Below are 18,954 nucleotides of genomic sequence, written 5' to 3'. Positions count from 1 at the left end.
TACTGCTAGCATGTGTTTTGTTAGCTTAGAGAACACTGGATACGCAGTAAAATGTACTTTGTGATACTTATACTTTGAATATGTACTTAGTTAGCCTCTAGAACACTGAATACTGCAGTAAAAGTACTTTGAGCATGTACTTAGTTAGCCTAGAGAACATTGGATACTGCAGTGAAAGTACTTTGTAATACTTATACTTTGAACATGTGTTTCGTTAGCCTCTAGAACACTGGATACTACAGTAAAATGTACTTTGTAATACTTATACACTGAGCATGTACTTTGTTAGCCTCTAGAACACTGAATACTGCAGTAAAAGTACTTTCAGCATGTACTTAGTTAGCCTAGCAAACACTGAATACTGCAGTAAAATGTACTTTGTAATGTACTCCGCTGGTCCAATCAGAGTACTGAATTCTGAATACTTAGCGTTCTCATTATACTTTCATACATAACAGTAAAAACTTTATATTTTCTGACCCAGTTTTATTTTATATATTTATTACTAAGTAGATGGTGACATTACACAGGTACGCACCACAAAAGTCAACATTTATATTTTCCTGACAAATACCACGCCGTACGAAGCCTGGATGACACGACAAAGTACTGCAGTGTAATCCTCTGGAGTTAACAAAGTAACTGTACTCTGAATACTACCACATGAAAGTAACTGTACTCGAATACTAAAAAAAGTCGTCTTATTCTGCATAAAAACGGCTAATCTTGTAGTTTAGATCTGTACAAACATGTTCTGAAAGGTCCCTGTGTGTGCGTCAGATGCCCTCCCTGTGTATCAGATGCCTTTCTTATGTGTCAGATGCCCTCCCTGTATCTCCACGGGGGTTTATTCTGCATAAAAACGGCTAATCCTGCAGTTTAAACCAGTACAAACATGTTCTGAAATGCCAGAGTGTGCCAGATGCCCTCCCAGTGTGTGCCAGATGCCCTCCCAGTGTGTGTCAGATGTGTCAGATGCCCTCCCAGTGTGTGTCAGATGCCCTGCCACTGTCTCCATGGGGGTTTATTCTGCATAAAAATGGCTAATCCTGCAGTTTAAACCAGTACAAACATGTTCTGAAATGCCAAAGTGTGCCAGATGCCCTCCCAGTGTGTGTCAGATGCCCTGCCACTGTCTCCATGGGGGTTTATTCTGCATAAAAACGGCTAATCCAGCAGTTTAAACCAGTACAAACATGTTCTGAAAGGTCCTTGTGTGTCAGATGCCCTCCCTATGCGTGTCAGACGTGTCAGATGCCCTCCCTATGCGTGTCAGATGCCCTCCCTATGTGTGTCAGATGCCCTCCCAGCCTCTCCACAGGGGGTTTATTCTGCACTAAAACACCAAACCCTGCGTTTCTCGCTTTACTTTGTCACTTCAGATTTCACTATTTTTATCGATTCTTCTGGTTTTAAACGTGAACTTTGAACAAAAAGTTACTTCCAAAAACAACTTTCAAATCGTGTCATAAAATCACAGTCACATATTTATTTTCCTGATGTTCGTGCGAATATATTTACTGTTTATGTAAAAGAAAAATGTGGTCCAAAAAAAACAGATTCTGTGTGTCCCTGTTAACAAATTAGTAGGGGATTACCAGAGGAGGGAGCCAGAGCGTACCGGCTTATCCCAAACAGGGGCCCGGACCACTGGGGAGTGCGAGGGGGGTGTGGAGGAGGAGGTGGAGGAGGTGGTGGAGGAGGTGGTGGAGGTTGTGATGGTGTGGAGGCGAAGGGGGCTCGTCCTGCCAGCGCTCCGCCTAATCCTAGATATAAACACACAAGAGAGCACCTGGGTATACACCGGGACAGAGGACAAGTTACAGCGGGACAGAGGACAAGTTACGGCGGGACAGAGGACAAGTTACAGCGGGACAGAGGGCAAGTTACAGCGGGACAGAGGACACGTTACAGCGCGACAGAGGACACGTTACAGCGGGACAGAGGGGAAGTTACAGCGGGACAGAGGACAAGTTACAGCGGGACAGAGGACGAGTTACAGCGGGACAGAGGACAAGTTACAGCGGGACAGAGGACAAGTTACAGCGGGACAGAGGACAAGTTACGGCGGGACAGAGGACAAGTTACAGCCGGACAGAGGACACATTAGGGGGTATTTGAGGACACACTTGTAAATCCTGGGGGACAGTTGCTGTTTGTTTGATTCACTAGTTCAGCAAATTATATTTGACAAACTACAACCTACAGACGAGAGTAAATATTTACCAGTGTGTACTACTACTACTACTACTACTACTACTACTACTACTACTACTACTACTACTACTACTACTACTACTACTACTACTACTACTACTACTACTACTAATAAAATAAAAAATGTAAAAAAAATAAAAAATAAAATAAAATACAAATACACTGAACATTCGACTTCACTGTTTGTCTCTTTGTTTAAATTGTTTCCAAATTTAAAGTTTGACTCATTTTTAGACCAGACGAGGTTCAGCTCCTGTCCTCTCTCTCCCTCCTCTCTTCCCTCGTTCCTGTCCTCTCTCTCCCTCCTCTCTTCCCTCGTTCCTGTCCTCTCTCTCCCTCCTCTCTTCCCTCGTTCCTGTCCTCTCTTCTCGTTCCTGTCCTCTCTCTCTCTCCCTCGTTCCTGTCCTCTCTCTCCCTCCTCTCTTCCCTCGTTCCTGTCCTCTCTCTCCCTCCTCTCTTCCCTCGTTCCTGTCCTCTCTTCTCGTTCCTGTCCTCTCTCTCTCTCCCTCGTTCCTGTCCTCTCTCTCCCTCCTCTCTTCCCTCGTTCCTGTCCTCTCTTTCTCTCCTCTCTTCCCTCGTTCCTGTCCTCTCTCTCCCTCCTCTCTTCCCTCGCTCCTGTCCTCTCTCTTTCTCCTCGTTCCTGTCCTCTCTCCCTCCTCTCTTCCCTCGCTCCTGTCCTCTCTCCCTCCTCTCTTCCCTCGCTCCTGTCCTCTCTCCCTCCTCTCTTCCCTCGCTCCTGTCCTCTCTCTTTCTCCTCGTTCCTGTCCTCTCTCCCTCCTCGTTCCTGTCCTCTCTCTCCCTCCTCTCTTCCCTCACTCCTGTCCTCTCTCTCTCTCCTCTCGCTCCTGTCCTCTCTCCCTCTCCTCTCTTCCCTCACTCCTGTCCTCTCTCTCCCTCCTCTCTTCCCTCACTCCTGTCCTCTCTTTCTCTCCCTCCTCTCTTCCCTCATTCCTGTCCTCTCTCCCTCCTCTCTCTTCTCGTTCCTGTCCTCTCTCTCTCTCTCTCCACTCTTCCCTCGCTCCTGTCCTCTCTCTCTCCCTCGTTCCTGTCCTCTCTTTCTCTCCTCGTTCCTGTCCTCTCTCTCTCCTCTCTTCCCTCGTTCCTGTCCTCTCTCCTCATTCCTGTCCTCTCTCTCTCCTCTCTTCCCTCGTTCCTGTCCTCTCTCCTCGTTCCTGTCCTCTCTCTCCCTCCTCTCTTCCCTCGTTCCTGTCCTCTCTTCTCGTTCCTGTCCTCTCTCTCTCTCCCTCGTTCCTGTCCTCTCTCTCCCTCCTCTCTTCCCTCGTTCCTGTCCTCTCTCTCCCTCCTCTCTTCCCTCGTTCCTGTCCTCTCTTCTCGTTCCTGTCCTCTCTCTCTCTCCCTCGTTCCTGTCCTCTCTCTCCCTCCTCTCTTCCCTCGTTCCTGTCCTCTCTTTCTCTCCTCTCTTCCCTCGTTCCTGTCCTCTCTCTCCCTCCTCTCTTCCCTTGCTCCTGTCCTCTCTCTCTCTCCCTCGTTCCTGTCCTCTCTTTCTCTCCTCTCTTCCCTCGCTCCTGTCCTCTCTCTCCCTCCTCTCTTCCCTCGCTCCTGTCCTCTCTCTCTCCTCTCTTCCCTCGTTCCTGTCGTCAGGTGAAGTTTTGGCTCTTCGTCTTTAGCCACAAAATCGCTGCCACGATTCCAGAGCATTTTTGGATCTCTCGTCTTTCCTCCCCACGTCTCCCTGTCGTCTCCCTGTCGTCTCACCCGTCCAAATCCCCCCCTCTCTCTCTCTGTCTCTTTCTGTCCTCCTTTCTCCTCTTTTCTTCTCATAAATCGTCCAAACTCTGTCCCTGCCAAAGAGGGCGTGTCCTGAACCTGCTGAAGCTCCTCCCCTCTTCCTCTCGCGATTAAAATCTCTTTCTTTATAAACTGCGATTGACTTCACCTTTGCTTCCCTCTTTCTCTCCCCTCCCTCCCTCCTTCCCTCCCTCCCTCCCTCTCTTGTCCTCCGTGTTTAATCTTTCTGTCCATTTTATCCTCTTTTCCACTCACAGTTAAATCTTTACATTTTTTTATAAACTGTATGATTGACTTCACCTTTGCCTCCCTCTTTCTCCCCCTCCCTCTTACCCTCCTTCTCTTTCTCCCCCTCCCTCCCTCCCTCTCTCTCATCCTCCGTGCGTAATCTTTCTCTCCGTTTTATCCCCTCTTCCTCTCTCGGTTAAATCTTTCTTTGCTCTTCTTCACCTTTCTCCTCTTGTAAATCTAACCTTTAATGGATATTTAAATACCACCAAACAGTTTGAGTTTGTCGCCTCCTCTGACCCCGAGGAGAGGAGGAAGAGGAGGAGGAGAAGAGGAGGAGGAGAGGAGGATGAAGAGGAGGAGGAGGATGAAGGCTGTTTCTCAGTGTTATGGTCAGACTCCAGTTGTTTATACAGAAAAGGCAGCGGAGAATTAGTGATGGAAAGAGACGGAGAGAGAGAGAGAGAGAGAGAGAGAGATCCTGAGGTGAGGAGGAGGAGGAGGAGGAGGAGGAGGAGGAGACGCAGACCAGACGGGGTGAGTGCGGGGCAGTGGATGGAGAGAACAGAGGGAGGAGAGAAAAGAAAGGGACAGGACGCAGACCCTTATAAGGCCAAGAGACGAGGAGCAGAGCGGAGACGGGACAGCGGAGGGACAGACCTGCGCCGAGCTAACTGAGGTCAAGAGAGCGGCGGCGGCGGCGTTTCGTTTCAGTCGTCGCGGAGGAGAAAAAAAACGAAACGGAAAAACAAACTGAAACGCGAAACGATAAAGTAAAACGACAATCCCCGAGTTTCAGAACATGTTTGTGAAGAGTTTTCAGACGGTTATAGCGGCGAATTTGGACCCGAGTTCTACCCGCGAGTATCATAGCAACAAAAGAGCCAATCAGGAGCGAGGCTGTTGAAGGTAACGCCCCTTAGCAACGCTGTCAATCAAGCCTGTTGCTAACGCTAACAGGAGCGACCTCGGGGAAAGAAGGAAGCGCCTGATTTGTCTGTTATTAATGTTCAGATCTTGATTTACAGACACAAAAGTGAAAGAAAAAACAAAATGACCTCTCTCCCTCTTCCCCTCTCCTCCTCCTCTCCCCCTTTCCCTTTCTACTCTCCTTCTCTCTTCTTCTCTCCTCTCTGTCCTCTCCTCCTTCTCTCCCTCTCCTCTCTCCTCCTTCTCTCCCCCTCTTCTCCTCTCTGTCCTCTCTCCCTTCTCTCCATCTTTCCTTTTCTCTTCTCCTCTGCTCCTCTCCCTCTCTCTCCTCTCCTCCTCTCTGTCCTCTCCTCCTTCTCTCCCTCTCTCCTCTTCTCCTTCTCTCCCTCTCCGCCTTCTCTCCCCCTCTCTGTCCTCTCCTCCTTCTCTCCCCTCTCCTCCTCTCTGTCCTCCTTCTCTCCATCTTTCCTTCTCTCTTCTCCTCTGCTCCTCTCCTCCTCTGTCCTCTCCTCTCTCCTCCTCTCTGTCCTCTCCTCCTTCTCTCCCCCTCTCCTCCTCTCTGTCCTCCTTCTCTCCATCTTTCCTTCTCTCTTCTCCTCTCCTCCTCTCCCTCTCTGTCCTCTCCTCTTTTCCTCCCTATCCACTCTCCTCTTCTACACTTATCCTCTCCTCCTTTAAGTTCCCCCTCTCCTCTCCTCCTCCTCTTCCTCCTCTCCCTCTCTCCTCTCCTCCTCCTCTTCCTCCTCTCCCTCTCTCCTCTCCTCCTCCTCTCCCTCTCTCCTCTCCCTCTCTCCTCTCCCTCTCTCCTCTCCTCCTCCTCTCCCTCTCTCCTCTCCTCTTCCTCCTCTCCCTCTCTCCTCTCCTCTTCCTCCTCTCCCTCTCTCCTCTCCTCCTCCTCCTCTCCCTCTCTCCTCTCCTCCTCTCCCTCTCTCCTCCTCTTCCTCCTCTCCCCCTCTCCTCTCTTCCTCCTCTCCCCCCTCCTCTCCTCCTCTTCCTCCTCTCCCCCTCTCCTCTCCTCCTCCTCTTCCTCCTCTCCCCCTCTCCTCTCCTCCTCCTCTTCCTCCTCTCCTCCTCTCCTCTCCTCTCCTCAGGGGCCACAGTTGGTTTTATATTCGTTTCTTTTAGTTGTATGTGGGGTTTTTTCTCGTCTTTACTGATAATTGTTACATTTCAGGTTTATTCACTACACAAATAAACACACACACCCCTTCACACATTCACACACACCCCTTCACCCCTTCACACACACACACACACTGGGGGGGGGGGGGTTAAGTGTCTTGCTCGAGGACACAACGACAGCATTGATGTGTGTGAGCTGAAATCACACTGTCTATGTCACAAGAAAAAGAGATTTAAACCAGAAAACCTTCAGCTCTGTGAAAAACGCCCAAGAAAAACTTCAAATTATTACAGATTTTGAAATGGGCCCAAGATTTAAAATAGATCTGGCGATATTATGTGTCAGATGCCCTCCCGCGCAAAAACCCTGCCTTATTTTTAGATTTAGAAGCAAAATAGACTTGAAATAATGAGTTTAAATAAATGCGTTCATTCACTGGCCTGTAGGGGGCGCTGTGCTCAGGTCCACACTGGCCTGTAGGGGGCAGTGTGCTCAGGTCCACTCTGGCCTGTAGGGGGCGCTGTGCTCAGGTCTTTTGTGTTTTTAAATCTCGTGCTGTTTCTGTGCAGCTCCACAATAACTGGAAACAGACCTGGACCATAACCACTGCAATCTGTTTTCATCTGTCCAACTCCATCCATCACAGAGAGAGGGGGAGGAGAGGAGGAGAGGAGGAGAGAGGAGGAGAGGAGAGAGAGGAGAGGGAGACTCCATACATCACAGAGAGAGGGGGAGGAGAGGAGGAGAGAGAGGAGAGAGGAGGAGAGGGAGAGAGGAGAGGGAGACTCCATACATCACAGAGAGAGGAGGAGAGAGAGGAGAGAAAAGAGGAGAGGGAGAGAGGAGAGGGAGACTCCATCTGTCACAGAGAGAGGAGGAGAGAGAGGAGAGAAAAGAGGAGAGGGAGACTCCATACATCACAGAGAGAGAGAGAGAGGAGGAGAGGAGAGAGGAGGAGAGGAGAGAGACTCCATACATCACAGAGGAGAGGTGGAGGAGAGAGGAGGAGAGAGAGGAGAGGGAGAGAAAATAGGAGAGGGAGACTCCATCCATCACAGAGAGAGGGGGAGGAGAAGAGGAGAGGAGAGAGAGGAGAGAAGAGAGAGGAGAGAGGAGAGAGAGACTCCATACATCACAGAGAGAGGGGGAGGAGAGAGGAGAGAGAGGAGGAGAGGAGAGGGAGAGGAGAGAGAAACTCCATACATCACAGAGAGAGGGGGAGGAGAGAGGAGAGAGCGGAGGAGAGGAGAGGAGAGAGACTCCATACATCACAGAGAGAGGGGGAGGAGAGAGGAGAGAGGAGGAGAGGAGAGAGACTCCATACATCACAGAGGAGAGGTGGAGGAGAGAGGAGAGGAGAGAGGAGAGGAGAGAGAGAGGAGAAAGAGGAGAGAGAGACTCCATCCATCACAGAGAGAGAGAGAGGGAGGAGAGAGGGGAGGAGAGAGGAGAGGAGAGAGAGAGGAGAAAGAGGAGAGAGAGACTCCATCCATCACAGAGAGAGAGAGAGAGAGAGAGGGAGGGAGGAGAGAGGGGAGGAGAGAGGAGAGGAGAGAGAGACTCCATACATCACAGAGGGAGAGAGGGAGGAGAGAGGAAGAGAGACTGTATACATCACACGAGGAGAGAGGAGAGAAAAGAGGAGGAAGGAAAGAGGAGAGGGAGACTCCATGCATCACATGAGGAGCGAGGGAGGAGAGAGGCAAAAAGAGAAGAGAGAGGAAAGGAGAGAGACTCCACACATCATAAGAGAAGTGAGGGAGAAAAAGAGGAGAAAAAAGGCGAAAAAGAGGAGAAAAGAGGAGAGGGAGACTCCATTCATCACACAAGAATAGAGGGAGAGATGAGAAAGGAGGAGAAGAGCGGAGAGGGAGGGCGAGAGGTGGGAGGAAAGATTAAGAATAGAGAGAGAGAGGAAAGGACAAAGAGCGGCAAGAATGATAGAACGTGAGATAGAGAGAGAGAGAGAAATGAACGAGAGGAAAAGTAGGAGAGAGGGATGAGAGAGTGAGTGGAAGAGGGAAAGGAAGAGAGGGAGAGAGCTGGATGGAGAAAAAGCCAGAGAGAAGGAGAGAGAGAGAGAGAGAGAGAGAAGGAGAAGGCACAGATTTACAGCAGTGCCATTTTTAAGAAGAAGGGAGTTTTTGTTTTGTTTTTTTTACTTTTTTAAACAATTCAACTTCCTAAATATTCGTAACTCGTATCGTTTTTCCTCAAACCTCGACCTCCTTCGTTCATGTTCATGTTCGGACCTCGGGCCTCGACCTCGGGCCTCGACCTCGGGCCTCGATCTCGGGCCTCGATCTCAGGACTGTGATAACGTTACTACACTTTTCTTTTCTTTTTTTTTTTTTACTCCAGTTTCAAACAAATCACCAAATCAGAAACGCTTCACGATTCCCGCAGCGCAAATGAAAACGTGTCCTGACGTTCCCTGACATTTCGAGTTCGGTTAAAAAAAAAAAAATTAAATTAAATAAAAAAAAAAACCGTCAAGGTGCAAACTCCATTCCTCACTGGCAAAACAGTCAAAGTCCATCTGATCAAACCTCATAAAAAATAACCAAATAGACTATGTTCCAACTCGGGAGCCAAAAACTTCTCCTGCTCTGAAAAGATTTGTTTAAAAGCATTCTTCCCCTCCTCTCCTCCCTCTCTCTCTCTTTCCCTCTTCTCTCCGCTCCTCACATCTTTGTTGTACTTGGCGTCTGTTCCTCGGTGAGCGATGGCTGTGCAGGACTTTTAAGTTTGCAGCGTTCTTTCTCGCTCCTCTTTTCTGTCAAACGCTCCCGTGACAAAGAGGTTTTTCCAGCTTGTCTAGTTCCTCCCGCGTCCACCACTTAACCCCCTCCTTTATTTCGCCGTTCGCCGTTCCCTCTGTACTTTTTTTTATACGACGACGCTCTGAGATTTTCCAGAACTTGGCCTGCGAGAAAAAAAAAACGCTTATTTTTTCTTATAATTCAATCACATTCGTCCAACTCGGAGGGTCAAAATGAGACCGCCGCGTTCTGTTATAAAGCGCTAAACCGGGAAGCAAAAACGGTGCGATGTTAGCATGCTAGTTGTTGTTAGCGTTCTCTTTCTAGCTTCTGAAAGTTGCGAAAAGTACGGACAAACTCATTAAGACGGTAAAAGTACGTGAGGAATAACTTTGGACATCTTTACAGTTTTTTTACGTTTTTCAACGGTTAAAATCACGTACTGCGCCTTTAATTAAACCAAACTAACTTTATAAACTTTATTGTCTCCGTGGATACATCTTCTCTGCTCATTGCCACAAAAAAACGTCTAAATTTGCTGCGTTTTTTGTTAGTAGCAGGGCCGTCCACAGAAATTTTGGGAGCCCAGGTCAAAAAATCTCACATGGACCCCCCTCTAATATAAATGCATAGAAACAGGGTGCGATGTTAGCATGCTAGTTGTTGTCAGCGTTCTCTTTCCAGCTTCTGAAAGTTGCGAAAAGTACGGACAAACTCATTAAGACGGTAAAAGTACATGAGGAATAACGTTTTTACATCTTTACCATCTTTAAAATTCACTTTTTTATGTTTTTCGACAGTAAAATTCACGTACTGCGCCTTTAAATAAACCAAACTAACTTTATAAACTTTATTGTCTCCGTGGATACATCTTCTCTGCTCATTGCCGCAAAAAAACGTCTAAATTTGCTGCGTTTTTTGTTAGTAGCAGGGCCGTCCACAGACATTTTGGGGGCCCGGGGCAAGAAATCTCACATGGGCCCCTCTCTAATATAAATGCATAGAAACATGATGCGATGTTAGCATGCTAGTTGTTGTCAGCGTTCTCTTTCCAGCTTCTAACATTTGCGAAAAGTACGGACAAACTCATTAAGACGGTAAAAGTACATGAGGAATAACGTTTTTTACATCTTTACCATCTTTAAAATTCATTTTTTTTACGTTTTTTCGACGGTAAAATTCACGTACTGCGGCTTTAATTAAACCAAACTAACTTTATAAACTTTATTGTCTCCGTGGATACATCTTCTCTGCTCATTGCCGCAAAAAAACGTCTAAATTTGCTGCGTTTTTGTTAGTAGCAGGGCCGTCCACAGACATTTTGGGGGCCCAGGGCAACAAATCTCACATGGGCCCCCCTCTAATATAAATGCATAGAAACAGGGTGCAATTCTGGGCCCCCTTAGTCTCTGGGCCCGGGATAACCGAACTATTGAATACTCTGATTAGGAGTAGCTAGCTGGGGGATTAGCTAACTTGGATTACCTCATAAAGAACTTTCTATATTTGGAAAATGATGTTTTTTAAATCATAAATGCGCATGTTATTAACAGATTGGGCTTCGTTTTTGTTCTTTAAGTAAAAGTACTACAGCAAAAAATATGCAAGTAAATGTAAAAGTATCACATGAAAACACAACTTAAGTAAAAGTATTAAAGTACGTGTTTAAAAATGTACTTAAACGATAAAAAAGTCAAAGTATTTCACGCAGATTTTGAGTCTTACAAACGCTTGAAATGTTTGATTTTGATAAAGATTTGAGCTGGATTTTGTTCAACAGGAAAAAAAAAAGTAATTAATATTTATTTCTTGCTATTTTTATTCGTATATTTTTATTTGCTCAAACTGCAAACGTGTTAAAAATAAACCGTCAGCCTTTTCAGCGGCGTTTAAACTGCAAATATACGAAAATAAATACTTGTTAGTGGAGTAGAACGTACAGATACTGCTCTCAAATGTACAGAAAGTAAAGTACTGATACCGAATATTTTTACTTAAGTACAGTATTTTTACTGACACAAAAAAGACAGAGCTAAAACGTACACGCTAAATAAAGTATCAATCATCTTTTTACGAGATTTCTTTTACTCTGAACGTCGTAGTTTTGCTTTTATCACGACACAATCCTCGTTTAACCTTCTGTTCTAAACACATTGCGAGCGCGCCTTGTGTGTGGTGGTCAGCTCCGTCTGCTCCACTGCTCATTACGTTTTGAGATGTGGTCATTTAGGTCAACCCTCACCGCTGCATCTACTTACATGATTTGTCTAGACGTTTTAGCGAAGTTTACCACAGACAAACCGCCCTATATCCTGTCCGACTCGCCGCAGCGGGGGACGACGGCACGGAAATCCCGCCGGTCACGTCCGAACCTGAGCGGAGGACGTAATGGACGTTTATTTTTCTTGTAGACTTTTCCGGATAAAAATCACGTTCAAGCTGTGTAAGGGTTTCTGAAACTTCGTAAACCGCGAAATTATAAACGTAGCTGGTGAGAAGTTCGCAAAAGTATTACGACAAATCTTGTGTTTTAAATCCGCTCTTTGGACTGAAAACAACCACGTTATGGATGTTAGTTAGCACGTAGCTAGTTAGCACGTAGCTAGTTAGCACGTAGAGGGTTAGCACGTAGCTGGTTAGCCTTTCAACTCTTAATATTTTAATTTTTACAAAAGTCTATGGAAAATCTAGGTCCAGAAGTGGATTGTAAGTATAGATGAGTTTATAAAGTGCGACGGGTAAACGGGTTTTTAAATCGAGACTCGTCCTTACTTATCTGAAATTAGAACCGTTGCCGTGGCGATTAACGATTTAAGACAAAATATGAGATGTTTTGAAAGGGAGGAAATTCTAAAAAACGTTGCAAATACAAGAAACTGACACAAAAACAAAACCAAGACTAAATCTAGAAATAAAACTAAAACTAAACCAGGACTGAATCAGAACTAAACCAGGACTGAACCAGGACTAAACTAGGACTAAACCAGGACTGAACCAGGAATAAACTAGGACTGAACCAGGAATAAACTAGGACTGAACCAGGACTGAACCAGGACTAAACTAGGACTAAACCAGGACTGAACCAGGACTAAACTAGGACTGAACCAGGATTAAAGTAGAACTAAACCAGGACTCAAAGAGAACCAAACAAGGTCCAAACCAGGACTAAACCAAGACCAAAACTAAGACCAAACCAAGACCAAACCAAGACCAAACCAGGACTAAACCAGGACTAAACCAAGACCAAACCAAGACCAAACCAGGACCAAACCAGACCCAAACAAAGACCAAACCAGGACTAAACCAGGATAAGAATAAACTTAATCTAATCCATCTGATGCGATATTAAATGGAGCCCCTCAAAATTATACCAACTCTTCTGTCTAAAATATCAAAACAAACATCAAAAAACAAAACCTTTAACACCGATAATTCCTTAAATTTTGCCGCACTGGAGCAAAGGATCATGGTCTTTGTAGTCCTGCTCACATCTGCAACAAAACAGTCCGGTTTAAATCAAAACAAATCCCTTATCATTCCGACTTTCCATAATCCCACGTACCGCGATATTCCCAGTCCTGACTTACCCTTATTTATCCATCATTTGTGATTTTGTTTTTTTGTTTGCAGTAACCCACGGTAACCCACAAAGAGGAAGCGCCTTGCCCCTCATTCTTTGGACAAAGCAGAGACATAAAATGCTCTAGAGTCTGCTGCTTCTAATCACGGGCAGAGCTGCCGGAGTTGGCCCGCCGCCAGCATTGTTTACTTGGCTAGCCCCCAACCTCGCCGCACATGCTAAATTACCCCAGCGAACAGCAATTTTAGCCTAAACAACAGGTAGAAAACATCGTCTCCGCATGGGAAGCCCCTCCGATCTATACAGGCATTTTCGCTAACCGCCTAATAACAAAGTAGCTATCATTTAAATGTTATTATTTGCAGTGGGAAACGGGACATGGGTTGTTTTCACAGGAGAAAAAAAACTATGCATGTTATTGATTTATTTACAAATGGAAGAAAAAAAAACAGAAGCAGGACGGCGCTAGCTCTTTTCCTCCGGCCCCCTTTTTGTTATCTCTGATGTTAGCCAAAAGAAATCAATAGAACAACTGTAGCTAGCAAGCCTTGTTTATCTTTTCCTCTAAGTGAATAATTCAGGGGTGTCAGCGGGAGTCAGGCAAAGCTTTGATACAAGCGAAGGGTTTGGGGTGTTTGGGTGGAGAAGTCTTACCCCTCCTTACCCCTCCTTACCCTTTCTTACCCTCCCCGGACCCTGTACTTCTCTGAATTCAATCTAAAAGTGTATAAAAATGTAAAAATATACAACTACGACCTAAACGGAGTGGATTTAAAGTGATAAATGTAAAGCTACGGTTCAAAAACTGTCAATCAAACCTGTTGCTAACGCTAGCGGGAGTGACGTGGCGGAAAAAAAGGCGTCTGATTTGTCTGTTATTAATGTTTATATCGTGATTTACAGACGCAATATGAACATTTTAAGACCAAAAATGACAAGTCGGGAAGTGAAAGTGAGTCGATGTAGTCCAAAAAGCGCGTCCACGATGATGATTCCTATGCGGAACGCGGCGGTTAGCAGGTTAGCTACGTGGATTTATGTGTAAAATAGGGCACGGTAATCCTCCACGTTGTTTTGATATAAAAGTGAAATACAGTAGTTTTATTCACAACAGCGCTGCGCTAGTTCAGATAAAAGCAATCCGTTATGAATCTATTAAATGCAACAAGACGCTAGCAATTTGCGTTTTTAAGCTAACACGTCGACGTTGAAATGCAGCTATTGTTTTGAAATTAGGACAACGCAAATTTATCAAAGAAAGTCTATGAAAATACTCAACATTAGACCAGCACGAAGCATTTTTGTGTGCGCGACTGTTGAAAGTTTACTTGTTTTGCCGTAAAAAAACCCCAAAAAACTACCATTCAAAAATACAAAGTTTGTGATTTAAAACTTTCAAATTTGGTCTAGCAGTTAGCAACACCTCAAAACAAAATATTCTGTCTTTTGAATGGTGAAAAGTTCTCAAAATGGCGCCCGTAACAAGAAGCTGAACGTTAAAAATAGAGAGATTTATGTTTTCTGCTCGCTAAACGCTACTGGCGCAAACTGCATGTAAGAAACACCGGACGCTACTCTGCATCTCGTTAGGGAGTACCTAGCTGAAGGATTAGCTCACATTTTTAAACATATATAAATCCTAATATCCAAATGACAGTCAAATAACACAGCTTCCCGTCGCGTAAGCCTCATCCTCAGCTGTCCAGCCTCGCGAGGAGCCCGAGTGGTGTTAGCATGTTAGCATGTCAAAGAGCAGGGACTTAAACCCTTCTAAACAAGGGGATCAACATGTATTTGTCAAGCTATGCCACCCTCCGCTGCGTACACACAACACTGTACGGGGCAGCTAGCATTACCGAGGCTAACACCAGCAGCACCTCCGCTACACGGACACACAAAAGCTCCTCGTCTCTTGTAATTGAAGTTTAAATCCGTTCCTAACATGTTTCTATCCCTCACTCCTCAGCAGACGGGGATTGAACACCGGACCCCTAATCCTTCCCAGTCTAACCAAGTGAGAAATTAGCTTTTGTTAAGTGGCGATTTGGGCCGGTCCATTGTTGAGGAGAGAGGGGCAGTGCCGCTAACGTACACTGTGGTAATCCTATCGCGTACGGGGCCGCCTCCTCCGCCTCCGCCGCCTCCCGCTATTGTGCGAGGGAGAGTTTGTCGAGTTATTTATAGCCGAAGGGTTTTTGTGTGTTTACGCCGAAATATCAACGTGAATCCTCAACAGAGATGGATGTTTTGGGGGTTTTGATTTTTGAAAATGGGTTTTTATTTCAATTAAAAACAACGACTCCGGTGTTCAGCGTTACAGCTACAGGTTTTGGCGTCTCGTCTTACGCTGGAAATCGAAAAATTCTCCATCCGGCGCTTAATATTTTAATGAGGTTGTGTTGTTTTTGAAAGTGGAGAAGATTAGATATTCCAAGAAGGGTATTGTAAATAAATTTTATAGAAAGTGGCAACTATTTATTGACTTTTTTGAAACTGTCTAAGCCTCCACCCCATGCCCTTTTTTTTCTTTATTATTATTATTATTATTATTATTATTATTATTATTATTATTATTATTATTATTATTATTATTATTTTGTTTTCATTTTTTTATTTAGGATTTTTTTTTATTATTATTATTTATTGTGTGATGCTCTTCTTATTCATCTATTCACTCAGGATTTGTGTGATTTATGTATTTATTTTTCTATTTTATTTTATTTATTATTATTTTATTTATTTATTTATTTATTTATTTATTTATTTATTTATTTATTATTATTATTATTATTATTATATTTTTTAAGAAATATATTTTTTATTGATTTGTTCACACATCAATAAAAAATATAAAACAGAGAAACATTGGCTCAAGTTTGGCGAATACACACTGTTATTGAGTTCTTAAAGAGACATTGTGTAACTTTTCCGGTGGGCGTTTTGCACTTTCACTCTTGCTCGTCTCCACCGCTTGGAATTTTCCACAATATGGCATTAAACGGAGCTATCGGGCATTTATGTCACGGTCGTTACAGGTGTTAAATGGACCGGTGGCAACATCTGGTGGTTTCCATGGAGACAGATGAGTTTAATGCCATGCTGTGGAACAATAAAACACTTTATAAGGTTATTAGAAGAAGTTTGAGTGATGGTGGAAAAACACAAATATGTAGAAAAAGTTAAATTATGTAAGTTCAGGATTTTCAAAACTTCTCAAATCAGTTTTTTTTTTGTTTTTTTTGTTTTGTTTTTTTTATGCGTCTTAAATATTTCAAAAACTTTTCCCTTGTCCCCGTCCTCATTCCTTTTTTTTTTTTTTTTTTTCCTAAACGACGATACGAGGAACGACGATACAGCGAAAGATCCTCAAACAGAGAGAGAGGGAAAGAGAGAGAGAGAGATGGAGGGGGAGAGGGAAAGAACGAGAGAGAGAGGGAAGGAAAGAGGGAGGGGTAGAGAGAGGGAAAAAGAAGAGACGATACACGGAACGACAGCACAGTGAAAGATCCTCAAACAGACAGAAAAAGAGAAGAAAGGAGAAGAGAGATGGGGGAAAGAGAGAGGGGAGGGAGAGATGGAGAGAGAGTTTGAAAGAGAGAAACCAGGGGGTAGATGGAGAGAGAGGGAGAGGGAAAGAGAGGGATCGGGAGTAAGAGAGAGAGATAGAGGGAGAGAGGGAGGGAAGAGAGAGACGGAGGAGTAGACGGAGAAAGAGAGAGCGACGGTGGGGGTAGATAAAGAGAGAGGGGGAAAGAGAGAGACCGGGGGTAGATGGAAAGAGGTAAAGGAAAGAGAGAGACAGGGGAGAGGGAGAGCAAGGGAGAGGAAAAGAGAGGGGGGGGTAGAGGGAGAGAGAGAAACAGAGAGACGAGATAGACAGAGAGAGGGGAAGAAAGACAGTACATAAGAGAAAAGAGGGAGAGTGGGAAAGGGGGAGAGAGCTAGAAGGACGGAGAGAAAAAAGGAGCGAGAAGAGAGAGGCCGGGTGGACGGAGAGAGGGAGAGAAAGACAGAGAAATGAAGAGAGAAAAAGGAGAAGAATGAAAGATAAGAGATTGAAGAATGAGATGGAGAAATGGAAACGAGAGATAAAAAGAGGGAGAAGGAAAGAGAGGTATAGAGAAAAGAGAGAGTGGGAAAGGGGGGAGAGAAGTGAGAAAGGGAGAGAATGAGAAACAAACAGAGGGAAAGAGCGAGTGAAGAGCGGAGGAGGAGTGGGGAGAGGCGGCTCTGGCACAGACAAAGCACAGCAGGAGGAATCTGCCACACGAACATCCACGAGACGAGTCCGAGCGAAAGATTCAAGGAGTTAATTCAGAAAAGTGTGGAGCGATGTTACGATACAGAGAGAGGGAAAGAGAGAGGGAGGGAGGGATGAGATCAGGCCATAAAAAAGAGAGCAGACAGGAGAAGGACCAAAGCACTGCTGCAGAGCTGGAGTTGGCTGTGACCGGCGTGCCAAACATTTTTATGGACAGCAGTGGCCAGATGACTGTCAAGTTTATCCCCCACTGAGGAGAGAGGGAGGAGAGACGGAGGGAGGGAAGGAGGGAGGGAGGAAAGAGAGAGATTCTGCATAGCTCTCAGCGCGGCGAGGTGATGTCTTTATGGAGAGGGCTTTATAACGAGGACGCACAAACACACACTGAAACTGAAACTAAAATGGAAATGACGCTTGTTTTTGGTTAAATAAAGAGAAAAAAAGAATAAAGAGAAAAAAAAGATCATTTATACTTTTTATATTTGCAAGAAAATTGTATGTAAAAAAAAACAAAACACATTTCATATCCTGTTGTCGTTCATAAAATCTATAAAAGTGTTGATTTCGTGCCAGTATCTCGTGTCCGTTTTCACTTTTTGTGCGCTAAAGCTGCACTGCGGAACTTTTTTTCTAGCGCAGATCTGTCGTTCGCTTCTCGTCTCCATGGAGATTTTATTTTTTTTGCGTTGCCAAGAACGTTCCACAGGGCAGATCTGTGGAGAGGCGGCCCTGCTCGCTGTGAGGATGTGTGTGTCTGTGTTGTGAGCGTTGAATAAATGTGGGATGGGGTTAGAGGCGTACTGCGGATCGTTCTGGATGTCGCCATGGACACGAGGGAGCGGTGGGAAGAAAGGTTCCACAGTGTTGGTTTAGTGTAAAGAACAAGAGATTAAGACGAAAACATATTTATTTGACCGAACTTTGAATTTGACTGATTTATTTGTACGTTTAAAATATATTTGTGAACTGGATGAATCATAAGGAGAAAGAGAGAGACAGAGGTAAACGGAGAGAGGGAAAGAGAGAAAGAGAGAGATGAAGGGTAGATGGAGAGAGGGAAAGAGGGAGATGAAGGGTAGATGGAGAGAGGGAAAGAGAGAAAGAGAGAGATGAAGGGTAGATGGAGAGAGGGAGATGAAAGAGAGAAAGACAGAGGTAAATGGAGAGAGGAAAAGAGAGAGACGAGGGGTAGATGTAGAGAGAGGGAGAGAAAAAGAGAGAGACAGGGAGTACAAGGAGAGAGGGAGATGGACAGAGAGAATGAGAGAGACGGGGTAGATGGAGAGAGAGAGAAAGAGAGACAAGGGGTAGACGGCGAGAGAGAAAGAGAGAGATGAGGGGGTAGACAGAGAGAGAGGGGAAGAGAGAGAGACAAGGAGTAGATGAGAGAAGAGACAGAAAGAGAGAATGAGAGAAACAGGGTAGATGGAGAGAGAGGGAAAGAGAGAAACAAGGGGGTAGACGGAGAGAGAAGGAAAGAGCGAAAGAGAGAGACGAGGGGTAGACAAAGAGAGAGGGAAAGAGAGAGACAGGGACAGGGTAAATGTAGAGAGAAAGAGAGAAGCGAGGGGGAGAGAGAGAGGAAAGGGAAAGAGAGAAAGAGGGGGTAGACAGAGAGAGGGAAAGAAAGATGGTAAACAAGAGAGAAAAAGAGGGAGAAGAGGAAGAGACGGAAGAGAAGGGAGATACAGGGAAAAGAGAGAGGTAAAGGGGGAGAGAGCTAGAAGGACAAAGAAGAAAAAAGGAGAGAGAAGAGGGAGGAGAGAAAGAAAAGGAAATAGAGAGGGTGGGGTGGACGGGGAGAGAAAGAAAGAAATGAAGAAAGAAAAAGGGGGAGAGAAAAATAAGAGATTGAAGAATGAGACGGAGAAAAGGAGGGAGAGAAATGGAAATGAGAGATAAAAGAAAGAGGGGAGAAGGAAAGAGGGAATACAGAGAAAAGAGAGTGCGGAAGGGGGAGAGAAGCGAAAAAGAAGGAGAGAGACGAGGGAAGAGGGAAAGGAAGAGAATGCATTTATATATTGGATGAGAACCATAAGGAAGCAATCGCCAGGGAATGACATTTTTTTTTTTTTTTTTTTTTTATCCAATCAGAGCCGCTGCA

General features: G+C 45.1%; 1 protein-coding gene across 2 annotated transcripts in view; it reads right to left on the bottom strand.

Annotated features, from left to right (window-relative positions):
* Positions 1-18,954, bottom strand: part of bcl11ba (BCL11 transcription factor B a) — a 51,660-nt gene that overhangs the window by 17,103 nt on the left and 15,603 nt on the right. The window contains exon 3 of one of the 2 annotated variants that reach the window (XM_033988618.2): positions 1,599-1,766. The exons of the other annotated variant lie outside the window; for it this stretch is intronic. Coding sequence (XP_033844509.1) covers positions 1,599-1,766 — 168 coding nt within the window. The remainder of the gene's footprint in view (positions 1-1,598; positions 1,767-18,954) is intronic. 2 annotated transcript variants of the gene reach the window in all.

The sequence above is a fragment of the Periophthalmus magnuspinnatus genome, chromosome 22 (genome assembly GCF_009829125.3).
Source record: "Periophthalmus magnuspinnatus isolate fPerMag1 chromosome 22, fPerMag1.2.pri, whole genome shotgun sequence".
NCBI classification, from domain to species: domain Eukaryota; kingdom Metazoa; phylum Chordata; class Actinopteri; order Gobiiformes; family Gobiidae; genus Periophthalmus; species Periophthalmus magnuspinnatus.
The sequence above is the reverse complement of the archived record's forward strand: the minus strand, read 5'-3'. Positions and strand labels throughout refer to the sequence as shown.